This window comes from Anolis sagrei, chromosome X (assembly GCF_037176765.1).
Source record: "Anolis sagrei isolate rAnoSag1 chromosome X, rAnoSag1.mat, whole genome shotgun sequence".
Lineage (NCBI taxonomy): Eukaryota > Metazoa > Chordata > Lepidosauria > Squamata > Dactyloidae > Anolis > Anolis sagrei.
This window is the reverse complement of record NC_090034.1, coordinates 58,759,180-58,786,001: the sequence shown is the minus strand read 5'-3', so window position 1 is coordinate 58,786,001 and position 26,822 is coordinate 58,759,180. Positions and strand designations below refer to the sequence as shown.

The window sequence follows — 26,822 nt, the reverse complement described above, 5'->3', positions numbered from 1 at the left end:
GGCTTCCAAACCCACCATACGTACCACGGATGCAAACACGTATTTCTGGTCCTTCTCTTGCAGGAGCAAAAGCACGTCTGTCAGCAAGACGGCCAGAACATCTGCCAAAAAGGGACAAGGGAGGGAAAGAACAAGAGGTTTACATACCCCATTGTGGTTGGGGTGTTGTGTGGTTTCCGGGGTGTATGGCTAATGTGTTCTAGCAGCACTTTCCCCTGACGTTTAGTCTGTATCTGTGGCTACTGGAAACTTCTGAGGATCTGAAGGTAGTCAAGCAAATGGAGTATATATAGCTATAGGTGATAATTCTATATCCATCTATCTAGCTATCTATCTATCAGATTATCATCCTACTAGCTGTCCCTTGCCACGCATTGCTGTGGCCCAGTCTGTTGATCTGGAAAATAAAGTAATGAGAAAGTGTTGGTTTCTAATATATGTAATGTCTTTATGCTTGTGGGTTAACAATATTTCTTGCTGTTTCTTTGTCAGTGTTGATGTGGAGAGTGCCTGGTTTGCCTACTCTGGAATATGCAACATATCATATCTTTCTTCAGGGGTCCCTTTCAAATCTATGATACTATATCTCTGTGTGTGTGTGAATCATATCTATCTATATCTATGGTTGGATGGCTCTTTGTCAGGAGGACTTTGATTACGTTTTCTTGCCCTGGTGAAGGGAGTTGGACTGGATGGCCTTGAGTATTTTCTGTCGATCATGGGGTTCTGTGTGGGAAGTTTGCCCCAATTCTGTTGTTGATGGCTTTCATTGTAGGTGAACTATAAATCCCAATAACTACAACTCCCAAATGTCAAGGCCTATTTTCCACAAACTCCATCTGTGTTCTTATTTGGTCATATTGAGGATTCGTGCCAAGTTTGGTCCAGAACCATCATTGTTTGAGTCCATGGTAGTCTCTGGATGTAGGTGAACTACAACTCCCAAACTCAAGGCCAATGCTCCCCAAACCCTTCTAGTGTTTTCTGTTGGTCATGGGAGCCCGGTTGGTTCAATTCTATCATGCTATTTGATTGTAGGTGTAGATCTATCTATCTATCTATCTATCTATCTATCTATATCTATGATTGGATGGGTCTTTGTCAGGAGGACTTTGATTACGTTTTCTTGCCCTGGTGAAGGGAGTTGGACTGGATGGTCTTAACCATTTTCTGTTGGTCATGGGGGTTCTGTGTGGGAAGTTTGCCCCAATTCTGTCATTCGTGGGGTTCAGAATGCTCTTTGATTGTAGGTGAACTGCGAATCCCAGGGACTACAACTCCCAAATGTCAAGGTCTTTTTCCCCCAAACTCCATCTGTGTTCATATTTGGGCGTACTGAGTGCTTGTGCCAAGTTTGGTCCAGATCCATCATTGTTTGAGTCCACAGTGCTCTCTCGGTGTAGGTGAACTACAACTCCCAAACTCAAGGTCAATGCCCACCAAACCCTTGCAGTATTTTCTGTTGGTCAAGGGAGTTATGTGTGCCAAGTTTGATTCAATTCCATCGTTGATGGAGTTCAGAATGCTCTTTGATTGTAGGTGAACTATAAATCCCAGCAACTACAACTCCCAAATGACAAAATCATAATTTTTTGAGTGATGGTCACTCCTTGTGTTGTGAGATGTTTTGTTGCCAAATTTGGTGTGATTTCGTTCATGGGTTCTTTTGTTTTTAAGGAACTCATTATGCACAAAGCATTTTTATATATATAGATATCCAATCTTCTATTATCATTCTATATCCAATCATCCATCCATCTATCTATCTAATGATCATTCTATATCCAATCTTCTATCTATCTATGCAATGATCTTCCTATATCCAATTATCTATCTATCTATCTATCTATCTATCTGATGACAGTGACTAATGAATGCCATCTGGGCAGAGGTCTCCGGGCAGTAAGCAATCAAGCACTAATAAACACCATCCAGATATTCCACAGGTATATACATATGTACACATTCCACTTGCTTGACTACCATCAGATTCCAGTAGCCACAGGTGCAGGCGAAATGACAAAAGGAGCAAATGCTGCTAGATCACGTTGGCCAGATGGCCCAGAAACCATACAACAACAACACCCCTGTGTATTCTGGCCACGAAACCCTTCAACAACCTGTTGTGGTGCCTGGTCCCACCTTTGAGGCGGCCCGAGGCGGCCTTGAGGTAGAGTGGCCCGTCCAGCTGGAGCCGGCGCTGCAGCAGGTCCTCCTTGCGGAAGACAAGGCCATTCTTGAACTTCCCCACTGAAGTCTTGAGCTCCGTCCTGGCCAGGATCTCCCGGAGGCGCTGTCCTTTCTCGCACTCATTCACTGCTGCGTCCACGGCCGTGAGCACCTCCCTAATCAGGGCCAGTGCCTGCGTCAGCTCCTCCCACTCCTTGGTGCCGGCTGCGGAAGGAAGCAGGGGGTGAGAAGGGGAAGGTAGTGGGGTAGTGGTAGTTCAAAATAATAATAATAATAATAATAATAATAATAATAATAATAAGTTATCCGAACCCTTTCCCATATTTGGGGTGGGGATGAGGTGGTGAACAACAACAACAACTGATCTGAATCCTTTCCCACATTTGGGGAAGTGAAAATCATCATCCTCATCCTCATCCTCACCCCCAGAACAGATCTGAACCCTTTCTGTCCCACATTTTGGGGAGGTGAAAAAAATTATTATTAATAGACCTTGAACCCTTTTCTGCATTTGGGATGGTAGTGGTGGAAAAAATCTAACAACAACAACAACGGCTCTGAACCCTTTCCCACATTTGGGGTGGTAATTGTAAAAAAACCCATAACAACAATATCAACAATAATCTGAATGCTTTGCCACATTTGGGGTGCTGGTAGTGGTGAAAAAACATAACAACAACAACTGCTCTGAACCCTTTCCCACATTTGGGGTGGTAATTGTAAAAAAAACCCATAACAACAACTATATCAACAATAATCTGAACGCTTTGCCACATTTGGGGTGGTGGTAGTGGTGAAAAAACACAACAGCTACAACCAAAACAGATCTGAACTCTTTCCCACATTTAGGGTGGTGGGGTAATGAAAAAAACACCATAACAACAACTGATCTGAAGTCTTTCCCACATTTGGGGTAGTGGGGTGGTGAATAATAATAACAACAATAACATCAACTAACCTAAATCCTTTCCCACTTTGGGGAGTGTGTGAAACAACAACAACCACAACAACAACTGATCTGACAACAACAAAAAGAAATGACCTGAACCCTTTCCCATATCTGCAGTGGTGGTGATGAAAAAACATAATAATAATAATAATAATAATAATAATAATAATAATAAAGCTGAATCCTTTCCCACATTTGGGGGGGGGTGAGAAAAAACATATTATTGTTATTATTATTAGATAAACAACAAGATTATTACACAGCACACAAGATCACTATGCTGGCTTTTGTATTGGATCCCATGTCAGACACTTCCCAAGAGTCTAAGACTATGTGATGTATTGGCGAATAATGTGTGCAGATCCAAATAGGGTGGCCTTTTGCAGCTGACAGAAGGTAATTTTGTCAATACCTTGTTGTTATTTTTGTTGTTGTTATCATTGTTATTAGACATGAACCTTTTCCCACCTTTTGGGTGATGAAAAAACATAACAACAACAACAATAGGAAAACAAAGGGAAGGCACCACACCTTCAGTGTTGTGGATGATGCGCTCCAGCAGGACTGGGTACTTGGTGATGCGCTGTGTGACGAGAAGGTTGCACTCCTGGATGCCCAGCCGCCGCACAATGGACGCATTGCTGATCCTCTAGGGAACAAGAGGCAGAAGAAGAAGGAAGGAAGAAAAGAAAGAAAGGGAGGGACGGAGGGGAAAAGAGGACAGGAAGGTTCTCCTCCCCCTTCTGCTCTCTACCTTGATCAGGTTCTGGAACTTCTTGCTCTGCTGCATCAGCTCCTTGTAGTAGCTGACGGCCTCGCCGTGGCCGCTGCAGAAGGTGCCGTACTTCTCCTTCATTCGCTCTCCCGTCTCACCAGAAAACTACAAAGAAAGGTGGGGAGATTACAATGGGATGTTTTGGGGAATAGTGCTAGCATGGGGGTCAAGGTAAAGCCCATCGCCGTACGGGTCCAACTCAAGACTTATGCGTAATTCCAACATGTATTTGGTATTTCTTTTATTGTACTGAGAAACGTTAAGCTGGCACAGGGATATCTTAACTTAAAAGAGTTTTAATTTGTTCCATGACCAAGCTCTTAACTCAAACCGCTCTTTTCTCAAAGAGAATTTTCCCATTCAAATGCAGTGAAATGCTATTAATCCGTTACAGACCACAAACCCCCTGCTTAAAGAGATTTTAATGAATATTATTATTATGACAATTATTATGACAATTAGGTTTATCATTATTATGACTATTATTAATAATTTTATATTTTGACAATTATTATTACTCTTATGTTTATTATTATGACTATTATGATTGTTATATTTATTATTAGTATTATTATTCTTGCTATTATTTTTATTATTTTGACAATTATTATTACTATTACGTTTATTATTATGACTATTATTTATTATTACTACTATGCTTATTATTATGCCAATTATTACTATTGTTATGTTATTACAAATATTATTACTATTAAGTTTATAAATAATAACTATTATTACGATTGTTATGTTTATTATTATGACTATTATTACTGTTGTTATGTTGATTATTACTACAATTATTAATACAATTGTTATGTTGATTATTATGCCAATTATAATGTTTATTATGCCAATTATTATTACTGTTGTTATGTTTATTATTATGATGCTGGTTATGATGTTTATGATTTATTTTTTTTTGGTCGTGTCAGGAGCGACTTGCGAGACTGCAAGTCGCTTCTGGTGTGAGAGAATTGGCCGTCTGCAAGGACGTTGCCCAGGGGACGCCCGGATGTTTTGATGTTTTATCATCCTTGTGGGAGGCTTCTCTCATGTCCCCGCATGAGGAGCTGGAGCTGACAGAGGGAACTCATCCTCACTCTCCCCGGATTTGAACCTGCGACATGTCGGTCTTCAGTCCTGCCGGCACAGGGGTTTAACCCACTGCGCCACTGGGGGCTCCATATGTTTATGATGATGATTACAGTATCTATGTATTGTCGAAGGCTTTCATGGCCGGGATCACTGGGTTGTTGTAGGTTTTTCCGGGCTATATGGCCATGTTCTGGAGGCAATTTTTCTCCTGATGTTTTGCCTGCATCTATGCCAAGCATCCTCAGAGGTAGTGAGGTCTGTTGGAAGTAGGAAAACTGGGTTTATATATCTGTGGAATGACCAGGGTAATGTTTCAGCTGATCACCTTGATTTGCATTCAATGGCCTGGAAGCGCCTGGGGGGAATCTCTTGTTGAGAGTGAATTGATGCGCCTGATTGTTTACTCTCAACAAGAGATTCCCCCCAGGCGCTTCCAGGCCATTGAATGCAAATCAAGGTGATCAGCTGAAACATTACCCTGGTCATTCCACAGATATATAAACCCATTTTTCCTAGTTCCAACAGACCTCACTACCTCTGAGGATGCTTGCCATAGATGCAGGCGAAACGTCAGGAGAAAAATTGCCTCCAGAACATGGCCATATAGCCTGGAAAAACCTACGATTACAGTATCTACCGTGTTTTCCCGAAAATAAGACACTGTCTTATATTTATTTTTTCTTCGAGAAGACACACTGGCTTGTTTTCAAGGGATGTCTTATTTTTATTAAGTATGGCACAACAATCTACATTTATTCAAATTTATTCAAATATAGTTGAGTTGTCTTTTTCTGGAACAACTTCATAACTTACAGTGCTGAGTAAAACGGCAGCCACAACTTTACTTCTTCCCCCTGACGGCACACAATACCTAAAGTAGAGTGTCCTGCTCCTCACTTCACTGAAGGGACTTTAACTTTGACTTTCTATGTTCCCCTCTATGCTTCAGCTTGCAGCATGCACAGAACGACAGGGTCTTGACAGGGGGAGCCGACCTTGACCTTGTTGATGGGGCTGCCCGCACCTCTCTGGTCACCTCTGAGCCAGCAGCTTGACCATGTTGCATAGCCACGCCTATAACCATGTCTTATTTTCGGGGTATGGCTTATATTGCACAAATGCTTAGATATACTGCTATGGCTTATTTTATGGGCATGTGTTATTTTCGGTGAAACATGGTAATTTGGAAGGAAAGATTCTGGGGACTCAACATCATAATTAATAAACATAATAACTGTAATAATAATGGTCATAACAATAAATGTAACAATATTTATTTTATTTATTTATTTAGAAGTTTTATATATTGGTCTTCTCTACCTCCGGAGAGGGACTCAGGCCGGTTCACAACATATATACAAAACCAATACAACAGATCATCATTAAACATTAAAACCTAAAATACAATAAAAATACCTCATCACATTACACAAGCCAAGTCGTCAAATACAGTTACGATTCATCACCATCCTTCCGTATGCACAGGGTTATTGACTCACTCGTCAAATGCCATATTCCAAAGCCAGGTTTTTAGTAGCTTTCTAAACGACAGAAGGGAAGGGGCAGATCTAATCTCTAGTGGAAGGGACTTCCAGAGCCAGGGAGCCACCACCGAGAAGGCCCTGTCCCACGTCCCCACCAGACGCGATTGCGAAGGTGGTGGGACCGATAGCAGGGCCCCTCCTGAAGATCTTAATAACCTTGATGGTTCATAGGGGAGCCCCCAGTGGCGCAGTGGGTTAAAGTACTGTGCCGGCAGGACTGAAGACCGACAGGTCGCAGGTTCAAATCCGGGGAGAGGCGGATGAGCTCCCTCTATCCGCTCCAGCTCCTCATGCGGGGACATGAGAGAAGCCTCCCACAAGGAGAGAAGCCTCCTTGCAGACGACCAATTCTCTCACAACAGGAAGCGGTTGCTCCTGACACGACAAAAAAATAATAATAGGGGAGAATCCGTTCGGATAGGTAAATTGGGCCGTAACCGTTTAGGGATTTATAGGTCAACACCAGCACTTCGAATTGTGCTCGGAAGCTAATTGGCAGCCAGTGGAGCTGGCGTAACAGAGAAGTTGTATGCTCCCTGTACCCCGCTCCTGTTAGCAATCTGGCTGCCGCTCGTTGGACTAACTGAAGCTTCCGGGCAGTCTTCAGAGGCAACCCCACATAGAGAGCGTTGCAGTAGTCTAAACGGGATGTAACCAGATGTACGGGATGTACAATAGTAATAATAATGGTCATAATAATAAACATAGTAATAGTTATAATAATAAACTTCATAGTAATAAAGGTCATAATAATAAACATTACAGTAGTAATAATAATTGGCAGAATAAATAGTAATAATAGTAATAATAAACTTGATAGTAATAACCGTCACAATAAACATAATAATACTAAAATTTATAAACTTAATAATAATTATTGTCATGATAATAAACAGAACAATAGTAAATAATAATTGTCATAAAAATAAACTTAATAGTAATAATTGTCATAATAATGAAGCCCCAACAGAAGAACCCTCTTTAAGTTCTTCTAGTGTGACCCTGTGCTCAACTCCCACCAGACGGGACTGCCTACCTGTCAATATGCAAAAGGTCCCTGCTGTGCTTTCTGAAATCCCCGAAAGAAAAACAGAGACACCCAGAGAGGGCTTTTCTCACCTGCTGTACCAAGAGGTCCCCGATGTGCTGGATGACGTAGTTGCGCTGGCTGCCGTCCTCCAGCGCCTGTGCCCGGCGCTCCTTGAGGCGCGAGAGGAAGGCCGCATGCAGCTCCAGCAGCTCCTCCACGCAGGGGAAGAGGCGCTGAGCGGCGGCCAGGCCCAACTGCAGCTCCTCCCGCACGGCCCGCGAGTAGACCTTTAGCAGGATCTTCAGCGTCCGGACGTGGTGCATCTCTGTCTGCATCAGCTCTGCAAGGAACAAGGCAAAGAAGAGTAGATTACAAGCGGGACGAGGTCACCTGCCAGCTGCTCTCTCACCAGCCTTTCCCTTCTTTCCTCTTTTTTTTTATTTAAGAATTTGTAATGAAAGGGCACCTTACACGGATCTGCGTGCATCATTCGAAAATATATCACACAGTCCTAGACGCTTGGGAATAATAATAATTTTGTGTGGTTCATGTGAACTTTGCTCGGGCTTTTACATGGAAATAATAATAATAACAATAATAATAATAATCATCATCATTTTTTTAATTAATAATTTTATACCATTTTCTTTTACAGTGAAAGAGGGAGAACAATAGAAAGTTGTGAAGTTTAGACAGACCGTGGGGGATAAAATAAAGGGTAGGCGGGGTAAAAGAGGTAGGGAGGGGCCCAGAAGTAGAATAGAAGGGATAAAGGGGAGGTAGGAATGGGTGGAGAATAGGATGGGGGTCAGACAAATGTGTGCATCACTTCCGTTCAGTCCGCAGAGGAGTGATTATCTCGTTGTATTGTTCCTTTTTCCTGTTCCTTGCTCAATAATAATAATAATAATAACAACAACGTGACTGATGTGGGGGTGGCTCAGGCTTTTAAATAGACATAATGGTGATGATAATAAAACTATTATGTTTAATAATAAGACAACAACAACAATAATAATAATAATAGAGTTGGAAGGGACCTCTAAAGGCCATCTAGTCCAAACCCCTTCTGCCTTCATGCAGGCAAATCACCATCAAAGCCCTCCCTGCCATCTAGCCTCAATAAATAATAATAATAATAATAATAATAATAATAGATATAACAATAACTTAATAAGGTAAAGGAATTATTATTATTACTTTTATTAATAAATAATAAATGTGGGTTGTTGCAGGTTTTTCCGGGCTATATGGCCATGTTCTGGAGGCATTTTCTCCTGACGTTTCGCCTGCATCTATGGCAAGCATCCTCAAAGGTAGTGAGGTCTGTTGGAAGTAGGAAAATGGGTTTATATATCTGTGGAATGACCAGGGTGGGACAAAGGACTTTTGTCTGCTGGAGCTAGGTGTGAATGTTTCAACTGACCACCTTGATTAGCATTTAATGGCTTGGAAGTGCCTGGGGGGAAATTTTTTGTTGAGAGTGATTTGATGTGCCCGATTGTTTCCTCTCTGTTGTTTTGCTGTTGTAATTTTTGAGTTTTTTTAATGCTGGTAGCCAGATTTGGTTCATTTTCATGGTTTCTTCCTTTCTGTTGAAATTGTCCACATGCTTGCGGATTTCAATGGCTTCTCTGTGTAGTCTGACATGGTGGTTGTAAGTGTGGTCCAGCATTTTTGTGTTCTCAAATAATATGCTGTGTAATAATTTCTAATAATAATATTAAATATAATAATAATGTGTGTCCAGTAATCTTCTTCTCTGAATCTACAATTTGGTGATGGATCTGGGCATTGTATGTTTTTACCCTGTTCCCCCTTCTGCTCCCTCACCCATATTGTGTTTTTAGTAGTTATATTTATATTTTTAATGTACCAAACATGCCAGGTTTGTCTGGAAATGTGACACTATTTCCTGTGCTGGTCAATGACCGAAATAAATATTTTGATTTGATTTGATAATAATAACAACAACAACAAATAGGAAAATGAATATCCCACCATAGATGACGTCCTGCCGCTTGACGGTGTCCCGCTCCTGGGCCTTGGCATACCAGGGCTCCACTGCCAGGCTCCATGACTGGGCCTCAAACTCCCGGGCATCCGCTTCCAGCTCGTTCCGCAAGGAGGCAAAGTGGGAATCTGGGAAGGAAATAGGAAACTGTCAGTCTTGGTTACCCGACACTCAGAGAGAGCCTTCCTTCCCTGAGCTGCCTTAGGTCATCATCATGTGACTTCACTAGGCCATTGCATAGCAGATGGACGAACAGGGCAGAAAACAAATATTAAGGTGATGTTAGCTGGCCATAATGACCAATGACTTTGATGTGCAGGAAAGAGGGGAATGTCACTTAATTGATGTGAACCCCATGGCTCTGATGTGAAGGAAAAGGGCAGGCATCAGAGGATTTTTGTGATTGATGACATAATAATAATAATAATAATAATAATAATAATATATATAATAATAATAATAAAACCCACAAGAACTGAATAATAATAATGTTTATAATCTTCTTGTGGAGAGAAAAAGTGGGGTATAAATAAACACAATACAGTAGTCTTGCTTATCCGACATAAACGGACCAGCAGAATGTCGGATAAACGAAAATGTCGGATAATACGGAGTCTCCTACTGTTACCCGTCCTACGTGGCGCTAGACACCTACAATGCTAACAACAGGGACTCAAAGGGTTAAGGCAAGACAATGCCTCGGGGATAGAGCAGCCCAGAAGGAAGTGCCTGGAAGAGAAGCGTGGAAGTCACAGAGGGAAGGAGGGAGGGTGCATAATAATAATAATAATAATAATAATAATAACTTTATTTATATACCGCTCTATCTCCCTGAGGGGACTCAGAGCGGTTCCCAGGTAACATCACAAAACATACAAAGTAAAACAACATAACCATAAGATAAACCAAACAATATAAGCATAAAAATTGTCACCATAACACACACATATTAAAAGTAATCCTGCCTGATCAAGGCAATTTAAAAATTTCAAAGGCCAGGCCACGATTTGTGCAAACCCAAAAATCCTAGGGGCCCCAGGAATTAAGTGCAATGCTATGGCAGGCAACAATAATATTAGGTACAGGTATGTGGCTGTTCATTCCGGGGCCGATTAGAGGAAGTGATCTGGGTAATTGGTAGGAAGAATAAGGCTGTATTTGACAATGTGTAAGGCGGAGTTAGAACTGGTTATTTTCAAAAGCTTGTTGAAACCACCAGGTCTTCAAGCTCTTACGAAAGGAGGGGAAGGATGGGGCCTGTCTTATTTCCCTTGGAAGGGCATTCCAGAGACGGGGGGCCACCACGAGAAGGCCCTCTCTCTCGTCCCCACCAACCGCTTCTAGCCCTGCCTCTTTTCCCCTTTCCTTCCTCCCTCCCTCCTCCTCCTCCTCCTCCTCCTCCTCCTTGTCCTGCCTTTTTCACTTATTGGGAATGAAGAGATGGTTGAGGAGCACTCCTTCAATTGAAGGGGAAATGTTGGAGGAAAGGGGGTGCATCGGATTAGAGTGTCGGATAAGACAGAATGTCGGATAAGTGAAGGTCGGATTAGCGAGACTCTACTGCATGGGTCCTCAAACTAAGGCCCGTGGGCCGAATATGGCCCTCCAATGTCATTTACCCGGCCCTTGCTCAGGGTCACCCTAAATCTGAATTGACTTGAAAGCACACAACAACAATCCTATCTCATCAGTCAAAAGCAGGCCCACAGTTTTCATTGAAATACTAATATAATGGTATAGTGCAATACAGTAATATAAAATACTGATATTGTACTATGCTAATAATATTAAGGCACCGGGATTGTGGCGCAGCTGGCTGAGTGTCAGCTGCATTAAGATCACTCTGACCAAAAGGTCATGAGTTCGAAGCCAGCCCGGGCTGGAGTGGGTGTCCAGCCATTGTGTAGCCCGTTGTCGACCTTTGCAACCCAAAAGACAGTTGCATCTGTCAAGTAGGAAAATAAGGTACCACCTTGTGTGGGAGGCTAAATTTAACTAATTTATGAGGCCATAAAGAAAGAAGACTCCGGGGAATGTGGAATGCGGAAGAACTGCATCGGTGTCGTTGATGGACAATGAAAAGCAGCAGCTCCCCCGGCGGCCAGAAAAAAAAAAAAAAGTTAAATAGCCTTTGTCTGTTAAATGTTATTTGTCAAACTGGCATTGAATGTTTGCCATATATGTGTTTACTGTAATCCGCCCTGAGTCCCCTGCGGGGTGAGAAGGGCGGAATATAAGAACTGTAAATAAAAATAAATAAAAAAAATATAATATATTGTATGAAAATATATCTTGTAAGCCACTCTGAGTCCCCTTCAGGGTGAGGAATATAAATGCCGTAAATAAATAAATAATACATTTATATTTCTTAAAATTGTTCTTCATTTTAATTATTGTATTGTAAGTGTTTTTTGCACTACAAATAAGATGTGTGCAGTGTGATCTAGGGAAGTAATGCTACCCCTCTATTCCGCTTTGGTTAGACCACACCTGGAATATTGTGTCCAATTCTGGGCACCACGATTCAAGAGAGATATTGACAAGCTGGAATGTGTCCAGAGGAGGGCGACTAAAATGATAAAGGGTCTGGAGAACAAGTCCTATGAGGAGCGGCTTAAGGAGCTGGGCATGTTTAGCCTGAAGAAGAGAAGGCTGAGAGGAGATATGATAGCCATGTATAAATATGTGAGAGGAAGCCACAGGGAGGAGGGAGCAAGCTTGTTTTCTGCTTCCTTGGAGACTAGGACGCGGAGCAATGGCTTCAAACTACAAGAGAGGAGATTCCATTTGGACATGAGGAGGAACTTCCTGACTGTGAGAGCCGTTCAGCAGTGGAACTCTCTGCCCCGGAGTGTGGTGGAGGCTCCTTCTTTGGAGGCTTTTAAACAGAGACTGGATAGCCATCTGTCAGGGGTGATTTGAATGCAATATTCCTGCTTCTTGGCAGGGGGTTGGACTGGATGGCCCATGAGGTCTTTTCCAACTCTTTGATTCTATGATTCTATGATAGGGATTCATTCATTTTTATTTTAAATTATAATCCGGCCCTCCAACAGTTTGAGGGACTGTGTCCTGGCCCTCTGTTTAAAATGTTTGAGGACCCCTGCTCTACTGTAACAAGAACGACGCCGACAACAACAACAAAATAATAATAATAATAATAATAATAATAATAATAATAATAGATACATAGCCCTTTCCATACCTTCCACAAATACCGATTCCGAGGTCGACAGTGAGACCGCATCGTCAGCAGCCGGCTTGAGCTTGGCGAGGCCAGAAGAATCCCCTTCGTCCATCTCTCCCCCAGCGAGTCTGAACGATCAAAAGGGAAAAGCAAGGAAGCAGCTCAGTGTCTCTTCCCCAGGTTGACGTTTCTCATTGGAAAGAGCTAAAAAAAGGGCTCCATCTATTGAAGCCACGCATTTCAAAGTAGCTCCAGAAGGAAATGTCAATGGAGGAAGGAGCAGGAAAGGAAAAGGAGAAAAAGGAGGAGGGCGCAAGAGGGATAGATATACTCCACTTGCTTGACTACCACCAGATGCCAGTGAAATGAAAAAAGGTGCCAATGCTGCTAGATCACATTGGCCGTAGAGCCTGGAAACCACAGAACACCCCATTCCCTCTTACTCTCTGCCCCTCATCCTATCTATCTATCTATCTATCTATCTATCTAATCATCCTATTCAATCACCCCATCTTTTGTTATTACTCTCTATCCCTCCCTCCCACCCCATTATCATCCTATCTATAATTTCTCTTTCATTCTATCCAACCATCCCCTTTCTCTCTGTCCCTCCTGCCATCATTCTATTTATCCATCCATCCATAATCTGTCTGTCTGTATATTTATCTAATCACCCTATCCAATCATCCCACCTAACTACCAGTCTCTTTCTCACTCTATTCCTCCTTCCATCTATCATCCTATCTATATGATGACTATCCTATATTCAATCTATCAATCTATCAATCTAGTATCAATCTAGTATAATATATTGTATGTAATATATACCTTGTAAGCCACTCTGAGTCCCCTTCGGGGTGAGAAGGGCAGCATATAAATGCCGTAAATAAATAAATAATATCTATCTATCTATCTATCTATCTATCTATCTGACAACAGTGATTAATGAACGCCACCCGGGCAGAGGAGGTCTCCAGGCTAATGAACACCACCCTGAACATTACTCCACAAGCATATTATACACTCCTGTTGCTCGACTCCGATCCTCTGTAGCCACAGGTGCAGGCAAAACGAACAAAAGAGCAAATGCTGCTAGAACACATTGGCTATACAGCCTGGAAAACCACACAAAACCCCATTCTCTCTGCTCCTCCTTACATTATTATAGCTAGCTAGCTAACTAGCTAGCTAACTATCGATTTATCTAACCATCCTATCCAATAATCCCATCTAATTAACTACTAGTCTCTTTCCTTCCCTATCCCTCCTTCCATCTGTCATCCTATCTGATGATCATCCTATATCGAATCAGCCATCTATCTATCTCAGGGGTCCCCAAACTAAGGCCCGGGGGCCGGATACAGTCCTTCAAAGTCATTTACCCAGCCCTCGCTCAGGGTCAACCTAAGTCTGAAATGACTTGAAAGCACACAACAACAACAGCAATCCTATCTCATCAGCCAAAAGCAGGTCCACACCCCACTGAAGTACAAATAAGTTTATATTTGTTAACACTGTTCTTCATTTTAATTATTATATTGTTTTTAAGTGTTTTTTTGCACTACAAATAAGATATGTGCAGTGTGCATAGGAATTCATTCATTTTTTTTCAAATTATAATCTGGCCCTCCAACCGTTTGAGGGACTGTGACCTGGCCCTATGTTTAAAATGTTTGAGGACCCCTGATCTATCTGATGATCATCCTATATCCAATCATCTATCTATCTGATGATCATTCAATATACAATCATCTATCCATCTATCTGATGATAATCCTATATCCAATTATCCATGTATCTATCTGATGATCATCCTATCAAAACTATCTGATTATCAGCCTATATCCAATCATCCATCTATCTCAGTAGTTCCTAGCCTTTGGGACTCCAGGCATTTTGGATGTCAACTTCCAGAAATCCCAGCCAGCTTACCAGCTGTTAGGAACTGTGGGAGCTGAGGTCCAAAATAACTGGAGGCCCAAAGGTTGGGAACCACTGATCTAACTGATAATCATCCTATATCTAATCATTCATCTATCTAATTGATGATCATCCTATAGCCAATCATCTGTCTACCTATCTGTCTATCTGATGATCATCCTATATCCACTCATCCATCTTATAATCAACCTCTATCTATCTGTCTGTCTGTCTGTCTGATGACAGTGACCAATGAATGCCATCTGGGCAGCGGTCTCCAGGATAGTGAACACCACCCTGAAATTCCACAGGTATATAATACACCCCACTTGCTTGACCGCCAGATCAGATCCTCTGCAGGTGCCAGTAGCCACAGACACAGGTGAAATGAACACAGGAGCAAATGCTGCTAGAACACATTGGCCGAATAGTCCAGAAAACCACACCACACTGAATCCCCTCTTTCTCTCTGCTCCTCCTCCCACTATTCTATCTATCTATCTATCTATCTATCTATCTATCTATCTATCTAGTATCTATCTAATCATCCTATCCAATTATCTCATCTAACTAACTACCAGTCTCTTTCTATCACTATCCCTCCTTCCATCTGTCATCCTATATGTCTGATGATCATTCTATATCCAATCATCCATCCATCCATCTTTCTATCTGTTCATTCTATATGCAATCATCCATCCATCTATCTGATTATCATGCTATATCCAAATCAATCAATCTATCTATCTATCTATCTATCTGATAATCATTCAATATCCAATTATCCATCCATCTATTTATCTGATGATCATCCTATATTGAATCATCTATCTATCTATCTATCTATCTATCTGATGATCAATCAATATCCAATCATCCATCCATCCATCTATCTATCTATCTATCTGATGATCAATCAATATCCAATCATCCATCCATCTATCTGATGATAAACTCTATCCAATCATCCATTTATCTATCTGATTATCATTCTATATCCAATCCTCTTATCTATTTAAACTATTTGATGATCATCCTAAATTGAATTATCTATCTATCTATCTATCTATCTATCTACCTGATGATCACTCAATATCCAACCATCTATCCATCTATCTTATCTGATGATCATCCTATATCAAATCATCTATCTATCTATCTATCCATCCATCCATCCATCCATCTATCCAATGATCATTCAATATCCAATCACCCACCCATCTATCTGATGGTCCTCTTAAATCCAATCATCATTTATTTGATGATGTTACTATATCCAAACATTTATCTATCTATCTGTCTATCTATCTGATGATCAATCAATATTCAATCATCCATCTATCTATCTGATGATCATCCTATATCCAATCCTCTATTTAAACTATTTGATGATCATCCTAAATTGAATCATCTATCTATCTATCTATCTATCTATCTATCTATCTGATGATCACTCAATATCCATCCATCCACCCATCCAATGATCATTCAACAACAATTCTTTATTGATTAGTCAATTTTGACCATATCAAAACATACATGATCATTCAATATCCAATCATCCACCCATCTGTCTGATGATCCTCTTATATCCAATCATCCATCTATTTGATTATCATCCTATATCCAAAAATCATCCATCCTCCTATCTAGCTAGCTAGCTAGCTATCCAATGATCTTTCAATATCCAATCAGCCCTCAATCTATCTATCTGATGATCATCTTATATTCAATCATCTATCTATCTATCTATCTATCTATCTATCTATCTGATAACAGTGACTAATGAATGCCACCTGGGCAGAGAAGGTCTCAAGGCAATTGGCATCTGTGGCTGCTGGCATCTTTGCAACCTCACAAACTTCTGAGGATGCCTGCCACAAATGCAGGTGAAACATCAGGAGAGACAGCTGCTGGAACATGGCCATGCAGCCTGGAAAACTCACAGCAACCCAGTGATTCTGGCCATGAAAATCTTTGAAACCCATTGACAACGCAAAGGAGCAAATGGTGCTAGATCACATTGGTCATACAGCCCGGAAACGACACAACCCCCCAACTCTGGAGTGCAGGAAGGGAGGGTGCAACTCACCCAAGCTGACTGGCGGCGGCACTCAGCGCAGACGGCGACGAGGCTCCCCTCTGGCTGAAGACGGTCATGCCGCTTCCTCCATCATGTCTGGTCGGTGGGTGTGGATAATTCGGTTGCTCATGGAGAAAGGCGGCTATGGAGGCAAAGGCAGAGTTGGTGCTGAGGAACCGGGGGGCAAAGGGGAGCCCAGCTCGGGGGGCCTGCTGCCGGAGGAGGGCCGAGAGGACGCGGGAGGTCAGCAGCTCGTTCTCCAAGAAGAGGCTCTCATTCCAGTTGCGGGAGAAGGATCCGCAAAAGTGCGGCTGCTCCGAGGTGCCGGTGCCCCCCTTGGAGTTGGTGCTCCCCATGTCGGCAGACCCAGCGGCCAGAGGAAGCGCGCCTCCTCTGGCTTTATATACCTACGCTTTACACCTTCGAGAAATGTCTAGAAAGGAGAGCGGGGCGGCCTCCTGCCTGAGACAAATTAACAAGGCCAAGGCACCCCGGTGGGCTTTGCTTCAAGAAGCGGCAGAAACAAATCAATTGCACCAGGCAAAAGGATCGGCCGGCAAGGATTAATTTTGGCAGCACGCTCGGCTATTATGGAGCAAACGGTCCAGATGTTGCAGCTAGGATCTAAGACAACTTTGGCCCTCCTTCCAGGTGTTTGGGATGTCAACTCCCACAATTCATAACAGCCAGTATTATTTATTTATTTACTATATTTGTATACCACCCTTCTCAGCCCTTATCGACTCATTATTATTATTGTATTATATTGTTAAATTACTGTATATACTCGAGTATAAGCCTAGTTTTTCAGCCCTTTTTTTGGCTGAAAAAGTCTCCCTCGTCTTATACTTAAATCAAGGTTTTTTATTATTTTACTCTATTATTATTATTATTATTATTATTATTATTTTACATTAATCATTTTACTCTATTATTATTATTATTTTATTCTTTATTATTGTTAGTATTACATTAATCATTTTACTCTATTATTATTATTACATTTATTATTTTACTCTATTATTACTGTTATTATTACATTTCCATTATTTTACTCTATTATTATTATATTTATTATTAAACTCTATTATTATTGGAAGGACGTGTAAACACATTTTTACTGAAGGTTAGAATAATGCTTTAATCAGAGGACAGTCTTATCTTATTTATTCAAAAACATTTAACCTACTGATGCCTCAATTAATGTAATTTTATTGGTATCTATTTTTATTTTGGAATTTACCAGTAGCTGCTGCATTTTCCACCCTCGGCTTATACTCGAGTCAATCTGTTTTCCCAGCTTTTTGTTGTAAAATGAGGTGCCTCGGCTTATATTCAAGTTGGCTTATACTCGAGTATATACGGTATATTATTATTATATTATGTTACTGCAGGTAGGATCTAAAACAGTATCACAGGTCTGGACCAACTTCAGCCCTCCTTCCAGGTGTTTTGAACTTCAACTCCCACAATTCCTAATAGCCAGTATATTATTATTATAGTTATTACATTATATGATATTATTGCAAGAAGTATCTAAGACAGTATCACAGCCCTGGGCCAACTTCAGCCCTCCCTCCAGGTATATTGGACTTAAACTCCCACAATTCTTAACAGTCGGTATATTATTATTATTATTATTATTATTATTATTATTATATTGTTGTTTTAATGTTTTTATTTTTATATTATATGATTATTATAATTATATTGTTTATTATATGATTATTATATAATTATATATTATTACTATAATTTTACTGACACAAAAACACAGTATGACACAGCAAATGAGATCTATATGCTGGATTTCATATCACAAAATCACAAGTCAAACACTTCCTAGGCGTTAAGGAATGTGTGATATATTTTCGAATGATCCAAGTCAGGTGGCCTTTTGCAGTTGACAGATCGTGATTTTGTCAATGTTTACTGTTTTCCAATGCTGGCTGAGATCTTTTGGCATGGCACCCAGTGTGCCAATTACCACTGGGACCACCTGTACTGGTTTATGCCAGAGCCTTTGCAGTTCAGTTTTGAGGTCTTGATAACGGCTGAGTTTTTCCTGTTGTTTTTCATTGTTATTGTTGTTATTATTATTATTATTATTATTATTATTATTATTGTGAGCCTGGGTTGAGCCTCCTTATTTAGGAGAAACCACTTAATAATAACATATTATTATAATAGTATAATAATATAATATAATATAATAATAGTAATTCTAGTATTTTCCCTTCAAAGATCTGTATGAGGATAAGTCCATGTCTAGGAGTAATTCATCTAATATATATATAAAATCATAGTTAAAGTACTAGTACTACTACTACTAATAATAATAATGATAATAATAGTTGGCCAATGCCTGAAGTATCACTATGTAACAAAATTTGAAAAAAATGTTCCTGGCTTGAAAGTGTTATTTCCTTTCTACTTGTTCAGAGAAAGAAGAAAGGAAGGAAAGGAGAACCATCCCCAAATGGCTCTGCAACTATGTGAGGAAAGCAAAATTACCAATTTCGTTGCCACAAAAAGGTGTATGATGGCAGCTACTACTATGAAAGATGTAACTTTTTCTTTTATATTTTGGAATAGGTTTTAAACTCATGTAAAGGTTTCTTCTGTGGTGACGACTATTACACGATGAAATACAGTATGCTTTAACATATGATTTTTATAGATCTATTGAACTAAGTCGTGCTCTGCTTCAAACCAAAAGGAGAGGTGGATAATAAATAAAAACTATTATCATTATTATCATTACTAGCTGTCCCCTGCCACGCATTGCTGTGGCCCAGTCTGGTGATCTGGAAAATAAAGTAATGAGAAAGTGTTGGTTTCTAATATATGTAATTCCTTTCTGCTTGTGAGTGAACAGTATTTCTTGTTGTTTCTTTGTCAGTGTTGATGTGGAGAGTGTCTGGTTTGCCTACTCTGGAACATGCAAGATATCATTGGCCTTCTTTAAGGGTCTCTTTCAAATCTATGATACTATATCTCTGTGTGTGTGTGAGAATCATATCTATCTATCTATATTTATGACTGGATGGCTCTCTGTCAGGAGGGCTCTGATTACATTTTCTTGCCCTGGTGAAGAGAGTTGGACTGGATGGCCTTAAGTATTTTCTGTTGGTCATGGGGGTTCTGTGTGGGAAGTTTGCCCCATTTCTGTCGTTTGTGGGTTTCAGAATGCTCTTTAATTGTAGTGAACTATAAATCCCAGTAACTACAAATCCCAAATGTCAAGGTCTATTTCCTCCAAACTCCATATGTGTTCATATTCAGGCATGTGGAATTTTTGTGTCAAGTTTGGTCCAGATCCATCATTGTTTGAGTCCACAGTGCTCTCTGGATGTAGGTGAATTACAACTTCCAAACTCAAGGTCAATGCCCACCAAACCCTTCCAGTATGTTCTGTTGGTCATGGAAGTCCTGTATGCCATGTTTGGTTGAATTCCATCATTGGTGGAGTTCAGAATGCTCTTTGATTGTAGGTGAACTATAAATCCCAGCAACTACAACTCCCAAATGTCAAGGTCTATTTCCCTTAAACTCCATCTGTGTTCATATTTGGGCATATGGAATATTCGTGCCAGGTTTGGTCCAGATCCATCACTGTTTGAGTCCACAGTGCTCTCTGGATGTGGGTGAACTATAATTCCCAAACTCAAGGTCAATATCCACCAAACCTTTCCAGTTTTTTCTGTTGGTCATGGGAGCCCTGTGTGCTAAGTTTGGCCCAATTCCATCATTGGTGGAGTTCAGAATGCTCTTTGATTGTAGGTAAACTATAAATCCCAGCAACGGCAATTCCCAAGTGAAAAAATCATTTTTTTTGAGTGGAGGGCATAAATTGGACTGTTAGGTGTCTTGTGTCCAAATTTGGTGTCAATTCCCCTAGTGGTTTTTGAGTTCTGATGGTAGCACAAACTAACATTACATTTTTAATTATATAGATTATTATTAGGCTATGTAACAAAATTTGAAAAAGTTTCTGTTCCAAGTTTGATAAACTCATGTAAAAGTTTCCTCTGTGGTGAGAACTATTATACAATGAAATACGATATGTTTTAACATGTGATTTTTATAGATGTATTGAATAATATTGTACTCCGCCTCAAACTGAAAGGAGAAGGCATCCTGGTGTGAAAGTGTTATTTCCTGTTTAATTATGTGATCCTTACTTTGGAAGTCATAGTTCAACTCCAGAAACTTTTGTTTTCATGGCACAAACTATGTTGAATTGGTTGAGACTCGATAATGAGGTATGCACTGAAAAACTAGAGAAAAATGTACTATAGCACAGTGTTTCTCAACCTTACTAATGCCGAGACCCCTTAATACAGTTCCTCATGTTGTGGTGACCCCCAACCATAAAATTATTTTTGTTGCTACTTTAGAACTATCATTTTGCTACTGTTATGAATCGTCATGTACATATCTGATATGCAGGATGTATTTTCATTTACTGGACCTAATTTGGTACAAATACCCAAAATGCCCAAATCTGAATACTGGTGGGGTTGGAAGGGGGTTTGATTTTGTCCTTTGGGAGTTGTAGTTGCTGGGATTTATAGTTAACCTACAATCAACCTACAATCAAAGAGCATTCTGAAATCCACCAACCATGGAATTGAACCAAACTGGGCACAATGATGGACCTGGACCACACTTGCCACAAATGATGGGATTTGAGATCACTGCGACCCCCACGAATGACGGACCTGAACCAAACTTGCCACAGACTCTCCATGACGTACTTTACAACCTAATGACTTTTGGGAGAAGATGGACTAAGAACAATGGGAATTGCAGTACCTTCACTCACTCCCAGACCACTGCGACCTCTATGAATGATGGGCCGGCCTGGATCAAACTTGAGACATAAAACCCCCATGATCAACAAAACATACTGGAGGGGTTTGGGGAACTGCCCCACCTGCGTGGGAGTTATCGTTCACCCTGCATCCAGAGCACTCTGAACCCCACCAATGATGACTCTGGATCACACTGGTGACCAACAAAACATACTAGAGGTGTTTGGGGGGGGGGCCAACCCACTTGCGTGGGAATTGTACTTCACCCTGGATCCAAAGAGCATTCCGAAGCTCCCAATGGCAGATCTGGACCAAACTTGGCACACAGAACCCTGGTGACCAACAGAACATACTGGAGGTGGTTGTGGGGAAACGGATCCACCCGTGTGGGAGTCGTAGCTCACCCTGCACCCAGAGAGCATGCCAAAGCCCTCAAGGCAGATCTGGATCAAACATGGCACATAACCCTGGTGGCCAACTTCACATACTATAAGAGCTTGGGAGAGGACTAACCTATGCACGTGAGAGTTGTAGTTCACCCTACACCCAGAGAGCATGCCAAAGCCCCCAATGGTGGATCTGGAACACATGTGGCACACAGAACCCTAATGGCCAACAGAACATACTGGAGAGGTTGGGGAAGGAATGATCCACCTGCATGGGAGTTGTAGCTCACCCTGCATCCAGAGCACTCTGAACCCACTCAATAATGGATTTGGACCAAATTTGGCACACACAAATAAAACATGCCCAACTGTGAATACAGGTGTAGTTTGTGGGTGACTGCCCTGGGAATCTGGGAGTTGTAGTTCGCCTGCATCCAGAGAAACTGTGACCTCCACCGCACAGAACTCCCATGACCAAAGAAAAATACTGGAGAGATTTGGGGGGGGGGGGGATTCACCTTGATTTATAGCTGTTGTAGGTAGTAGGATTTATAGTTCACCTGCCATCAAAGAGCACTTTGGACCCCACCAAAGATGGCCTCACTTGGCACACAGATCCCCCATGACCAACAAAATACAGGAGGGCTTTTGAGAAAATTCACTTTGATTTATAGGAATTATAGTTCACCTACATCCAGAGAGCACTGTGAACGCAAGCGATGATGGATCTGCACAAAATTCAGCACGCATACCTGATATGCCAAAATTTGAGTACTGGTGGGTTTAGGGTGGAATTGGCCTTGGTATTTGTTAGTTGTAGGTACTGGGATTTATAGTTCACCTGCAATCAAAGAGCCCTCTGCACCCCACCTATGATAGACCTGGACGTAACTTGGCACACAGAACCCGCATGAACGTACTGGAGGGATTTGATGGGACTGACCCACCATGGTGGGAGCTGTAGTTCATCCTGCAGCTGGAGAACATACTGAGCTCCACAGATGATGCATCTAGAGCAAACTTGCCCAAAATGACAAACTTTAAGTATTGATGGAGTTTCAGGAGGTTGACCTAGCATGATGTGAATTGTAGTTCACCAACAACCTTATGCATTTTGTACAGTCAAAAACTGACTTCCTCTAATAACCTGGGCAACACCGGATAGCCAAGCTAGTATCTAATAAAAATCACTTATTAAGACATATACTGTATTTCACCACGTAATAGCTGCCACCATGTAAAAGTCGTGCCTCCCTTTCTGAGGTTAGCAAAATTTGTGTTAAAATATACCATTTGATAATGACCCCCATTAAATTAAAATTGGGACCATGTTTTGTGGCGAGAGAAAAAACATTCTACTCTCAAGAATGTGTTCCTGGCTTTCTAAGAAACAGAGGAGGCTTCCCAAAATATTTGGCTGCAAGCAAACTGGCCTCCCACGCTGGGTCTATTCTATTCTGTCCATTTCTCTGCAGCTCTTTCCCATCTGGCGAGGCTCAAAAGCCAAGGCTTTCAGCTCCCAAACACTCCTTGAAAATCATTCTCGATTCAGGCAAACCCGGTTGGGAAAGGACAAGAATGACGGGAAAGTCTGAATCAAGTTCACATCACTGACACAAATAATAATAATAGTAATAATAGTAATAATAATAATTATTATTATTATTATTATTTGAAACACAACAAGATTAGTACACAGAAAACAAGATCACTATGCTGGCTGTTGGATTGGATCTCACATCAGACACTTTCCAAGTGTCTAGGACAGTGTGATGTATCGGCAAATAATCTGTACAGAACCGAGTAGGGTGGCCTTTTGCAGCTCATAGAATCATAGAATCAAAGAGTTGGAAGAGACCTCATGGGCCATCCAGTCCAATCCCCTGCCAAGAAGCAGGAATATTGCATTCAAATCACCCCTGACAAATGGCCATCCAGCCTCTGCTTAAAAGCTTCCAAAGAAGGAGCCTCCACCACACTCCGGGGCAGAGAGTTCCACTGCTGAACGGCTCTCACAGTCAGGAAGTTCTTCCTAATGTTCAGATGGAATCTCCTCTCTTGTAGTTTGAAGCCATTGTTCCGCGTCCTAGTCTCCAAGGAAGCAGAAAACAAGCTTGCTCCCTCCTCCCTGTGGCTTCCTCTCACATATTTATACATGGCTATCATATCTCCTCTCAGCCTTCTCTTCTTCAGGCTAAACATACCCAGTTCCCTAAGCCGCTCCTCATAGGGCTTGTTCTCCAGACCCTTGATCATTTTAGTCGCCCTCCTCTGGACACATTCCAGCTTGTCAATATCTCTCTTGAATTGTGGTGCCCAGAATTGGACACAATATTCCAGATGTGGTCTAACCAAAGCAGAATAGAGGGGTAGCATTACTTCCTTAGATCTAGACACTATGCTCCTATTGATGCAGGCCAAAATCCCATTGGCTTTTTTTGCCGCCACATCACATTGTTGGCTCATGTTTAACTTGTTGTCCACGAGGACTCCAAGATCTTTTTCACACGTACTGCTCTCGAGCCAGGCATTGTCCCCCATTCTGTATCTTTGCATTTCATTTTTCCTGCCAAAGTGGAGTATCTTGCATTTGTCACTGTTGAACTTCATTTTGTTAGTTTTGGCCCATCTCTCTAATCTGTCAAGATCGTTTTGAATTCTGCTCCTGTCCTCTGGAGTATTGGCTATCCCTCCCAATTTGGTGTCGTCTGCAAACTTGATGATCATGCCTTCTAGCCCTTCATCTAAGTCATTAATAAAGATGTTGAACAGGACCGGGCCCAGGACGGAACCCTGCGGCACTCCACTTGTCACTTCTTTCCAAGATGAAGAGGAAGCATTAGTGAGCACTCTCTGTGTTCGTCCACTTAACCAATTACAGATCCACCTCACCGTAGTTTTGCCTAGCCCACATTGGACTAGTTTCCTTGCCAGAAGGTCATGGGGGACCTTGTCGAAGGCCTTACTGAAATCCAGGTACGCTGACAGATTATAATTGTGTTTAAGTGCCAGCCAAGGTCTTTAGGTACTGCACCCAGTGTGCCAATCACCACTGGGACCACCTTTACTGGATATTATTATTATTATTATTATTATTATTATTATTTGAAACACAAGATGAGTCCACAGCGGACACTCTGTTGGCTGTTGTATTGGATCACACGTCGGACACTTCTCAAGTATCTAGAACTGTGTCATGTATCGGCGAATAATGTGTGCATATCCCAGTAAGGTGGCCTTCTGCAGCTGGCAGGTGGTAATTTTATCAGCGCTGATTGTTTTTAAGTGCAGGCCAAGGTCTTTAGGCACTGCACCCAGTGTGCCGATCACCACTGGGACCACCTTGACCGGCTTGTGCCAGAGTCTTTGCAGTTCAATCTTTAAATCCTCATATTGTGTCAGTTTTTCCAGTTGTTTCTCTTCAATCGTGCTCTCACCTGGGATTGCAACATCGACAATCCATACTTTGTTTTTTAACACGATCGTTGTTGTTGTTATTATTGTTATTATTTTCATTTAAAGGTCCAAGTCAAGTTCACATCAATCACACAAAAAGGAAATAATCTATACACATTTGGTACTCACCTACATCCAGAGAGTATTGTGAACCCAAAAGCCGATGGATCTGGATCAAACTTGGCACTCATACCTCATACACCCAAATTTGATTACTGGAGGGGTTTGGGAGGAACTGACCTTTACTTTTGTGAGTTGAAGTTCTCAAGAGAAACAGTGACCTACCAACAATGGACCCGAATCAAACTTCGCACACAGAACCACAATGACCAATTGAATATACTGGAGAGGTTTGGGGGGAGATGACCTTCATTTCTGGGAGTTGTAGTTCACTTACATCAGAGACACTGTGACCACCACCGACAATAAACCAGAACCAAACTTGGCACATAGAACCGCCATGACCAACTGAACCTACTGTAGGGGTTTGAGGGAACTGATTCACCATGGTGGGAGTTGTAGTTTACGCTACAGCCAGAGGACTCCACCGATGATGCACCTAGAGCAGTGTTTCTCAACCTCTCACAAAAAGCCCTCCTCCACTGTGATTGGCTGGCCTCTCAGCCAAGGGGAGGGCTGTTTCTGAGACTCCAAGCAGGGGAGGGGAGAGCAGGCATGCTCGGCACATGGCAGCGTGGTGCACATGTGCAGGCGAGGGAGAGCATGCGAGATTGGGGGGAGGCTCGCACTAGCAAGTCCCTTCAAGGCATGGAGGTTCTGTGTGGGAAGACTGGCCCAATTCTCTCGTTGGTGGGGTTCAGAATACTCTTTGATTGTAGGTGAACTATAAATCCCAGCAACTACAACTCCCTAATGTCAAGGTCTATTTTTTCCTAAGGGACCCCATTGTTCACATTTGGGCATAATGAATATTCATGCCAAGTTTGGTCCAGATCCATCATTGTTTGAGTCCACGGAGCTCTCTGGATGTTTTACTTACTTAGGCGATCCCTCATTGTCTGAGAATGATGGTCCTCCTTGTGATGTGTCTTGGCGGTGGGTCCGTAGGTGACTGTGGAGCCCTATTCTTGATCTGCATCTTCTCCCGCAGTGAGGGCATTGGTTTCCAGGTGGAAGGCGGTCCTGGTTGGGGTTGGCTTGATGCGCCTTCCTCTTGGATCGTTTCTCTCTTTCGCCCTCCATTTGTACCTCTTCAAATTCTACAGCACTGCTGGTCACAGCTGACCTCCAGCTGGAGCGCTCAAGGGCCAGGGCTTTCCAGTTCTCAGTGTCTATGCCAGAGTTTTAAAGGTTGGCTTTGAGCCCATCTTTAAATCTCTTTTCCTGCCCACCAACATTACGTTTTCCGTTCT

At 41.7% G+C, this 26,822-nt stretch overlaps 1 protein-coding gene across 1 annotated transcript in view; it reads right to left on the bottom strand.

The window, feature by feature from the left end:
• Positions 1-26,822, bottom strand: part of ARHGEF18 (Rho/Rac guanine nucleotide exchange factor 18) — a 79,047-nt gene that overhangs the window by 28,158 nt on the left and 24,067 nt on the right. Inside the window, exons 12-19 of the mRNA XM_067473557.1 lie at positions 16,800-16,932; positions 12,806-12,915; positions 9,588-9,728; positions 7,676-7,926; positions 3,894-4,019; positions 3,671-3,788; positions 2,143-2,394; positions 25-101 (exon numbers count right to left, since the gene is read on the bottom strand). Coding sequence (XP_067329658.1) covers positions 25-101; positions 2,143-2,394; positions 3,671-3,788; positions 3,894-4,019; positions 7,676-7,926; positions 9,588-9,728; positions 12,806-12,915; positions 16,800-16,932 — 1,208 coding nt within the window. The remainder of the gene's footprint in view (positions 1-24; positions 102-2,142; positions 2,395-3,670; positions 3,789-3,893; positions 4,020-7,675; positions 7,927-9,587; positions 9,729-12,805; positions 12,916-16,799; positions 16,933-26,822) is intronic.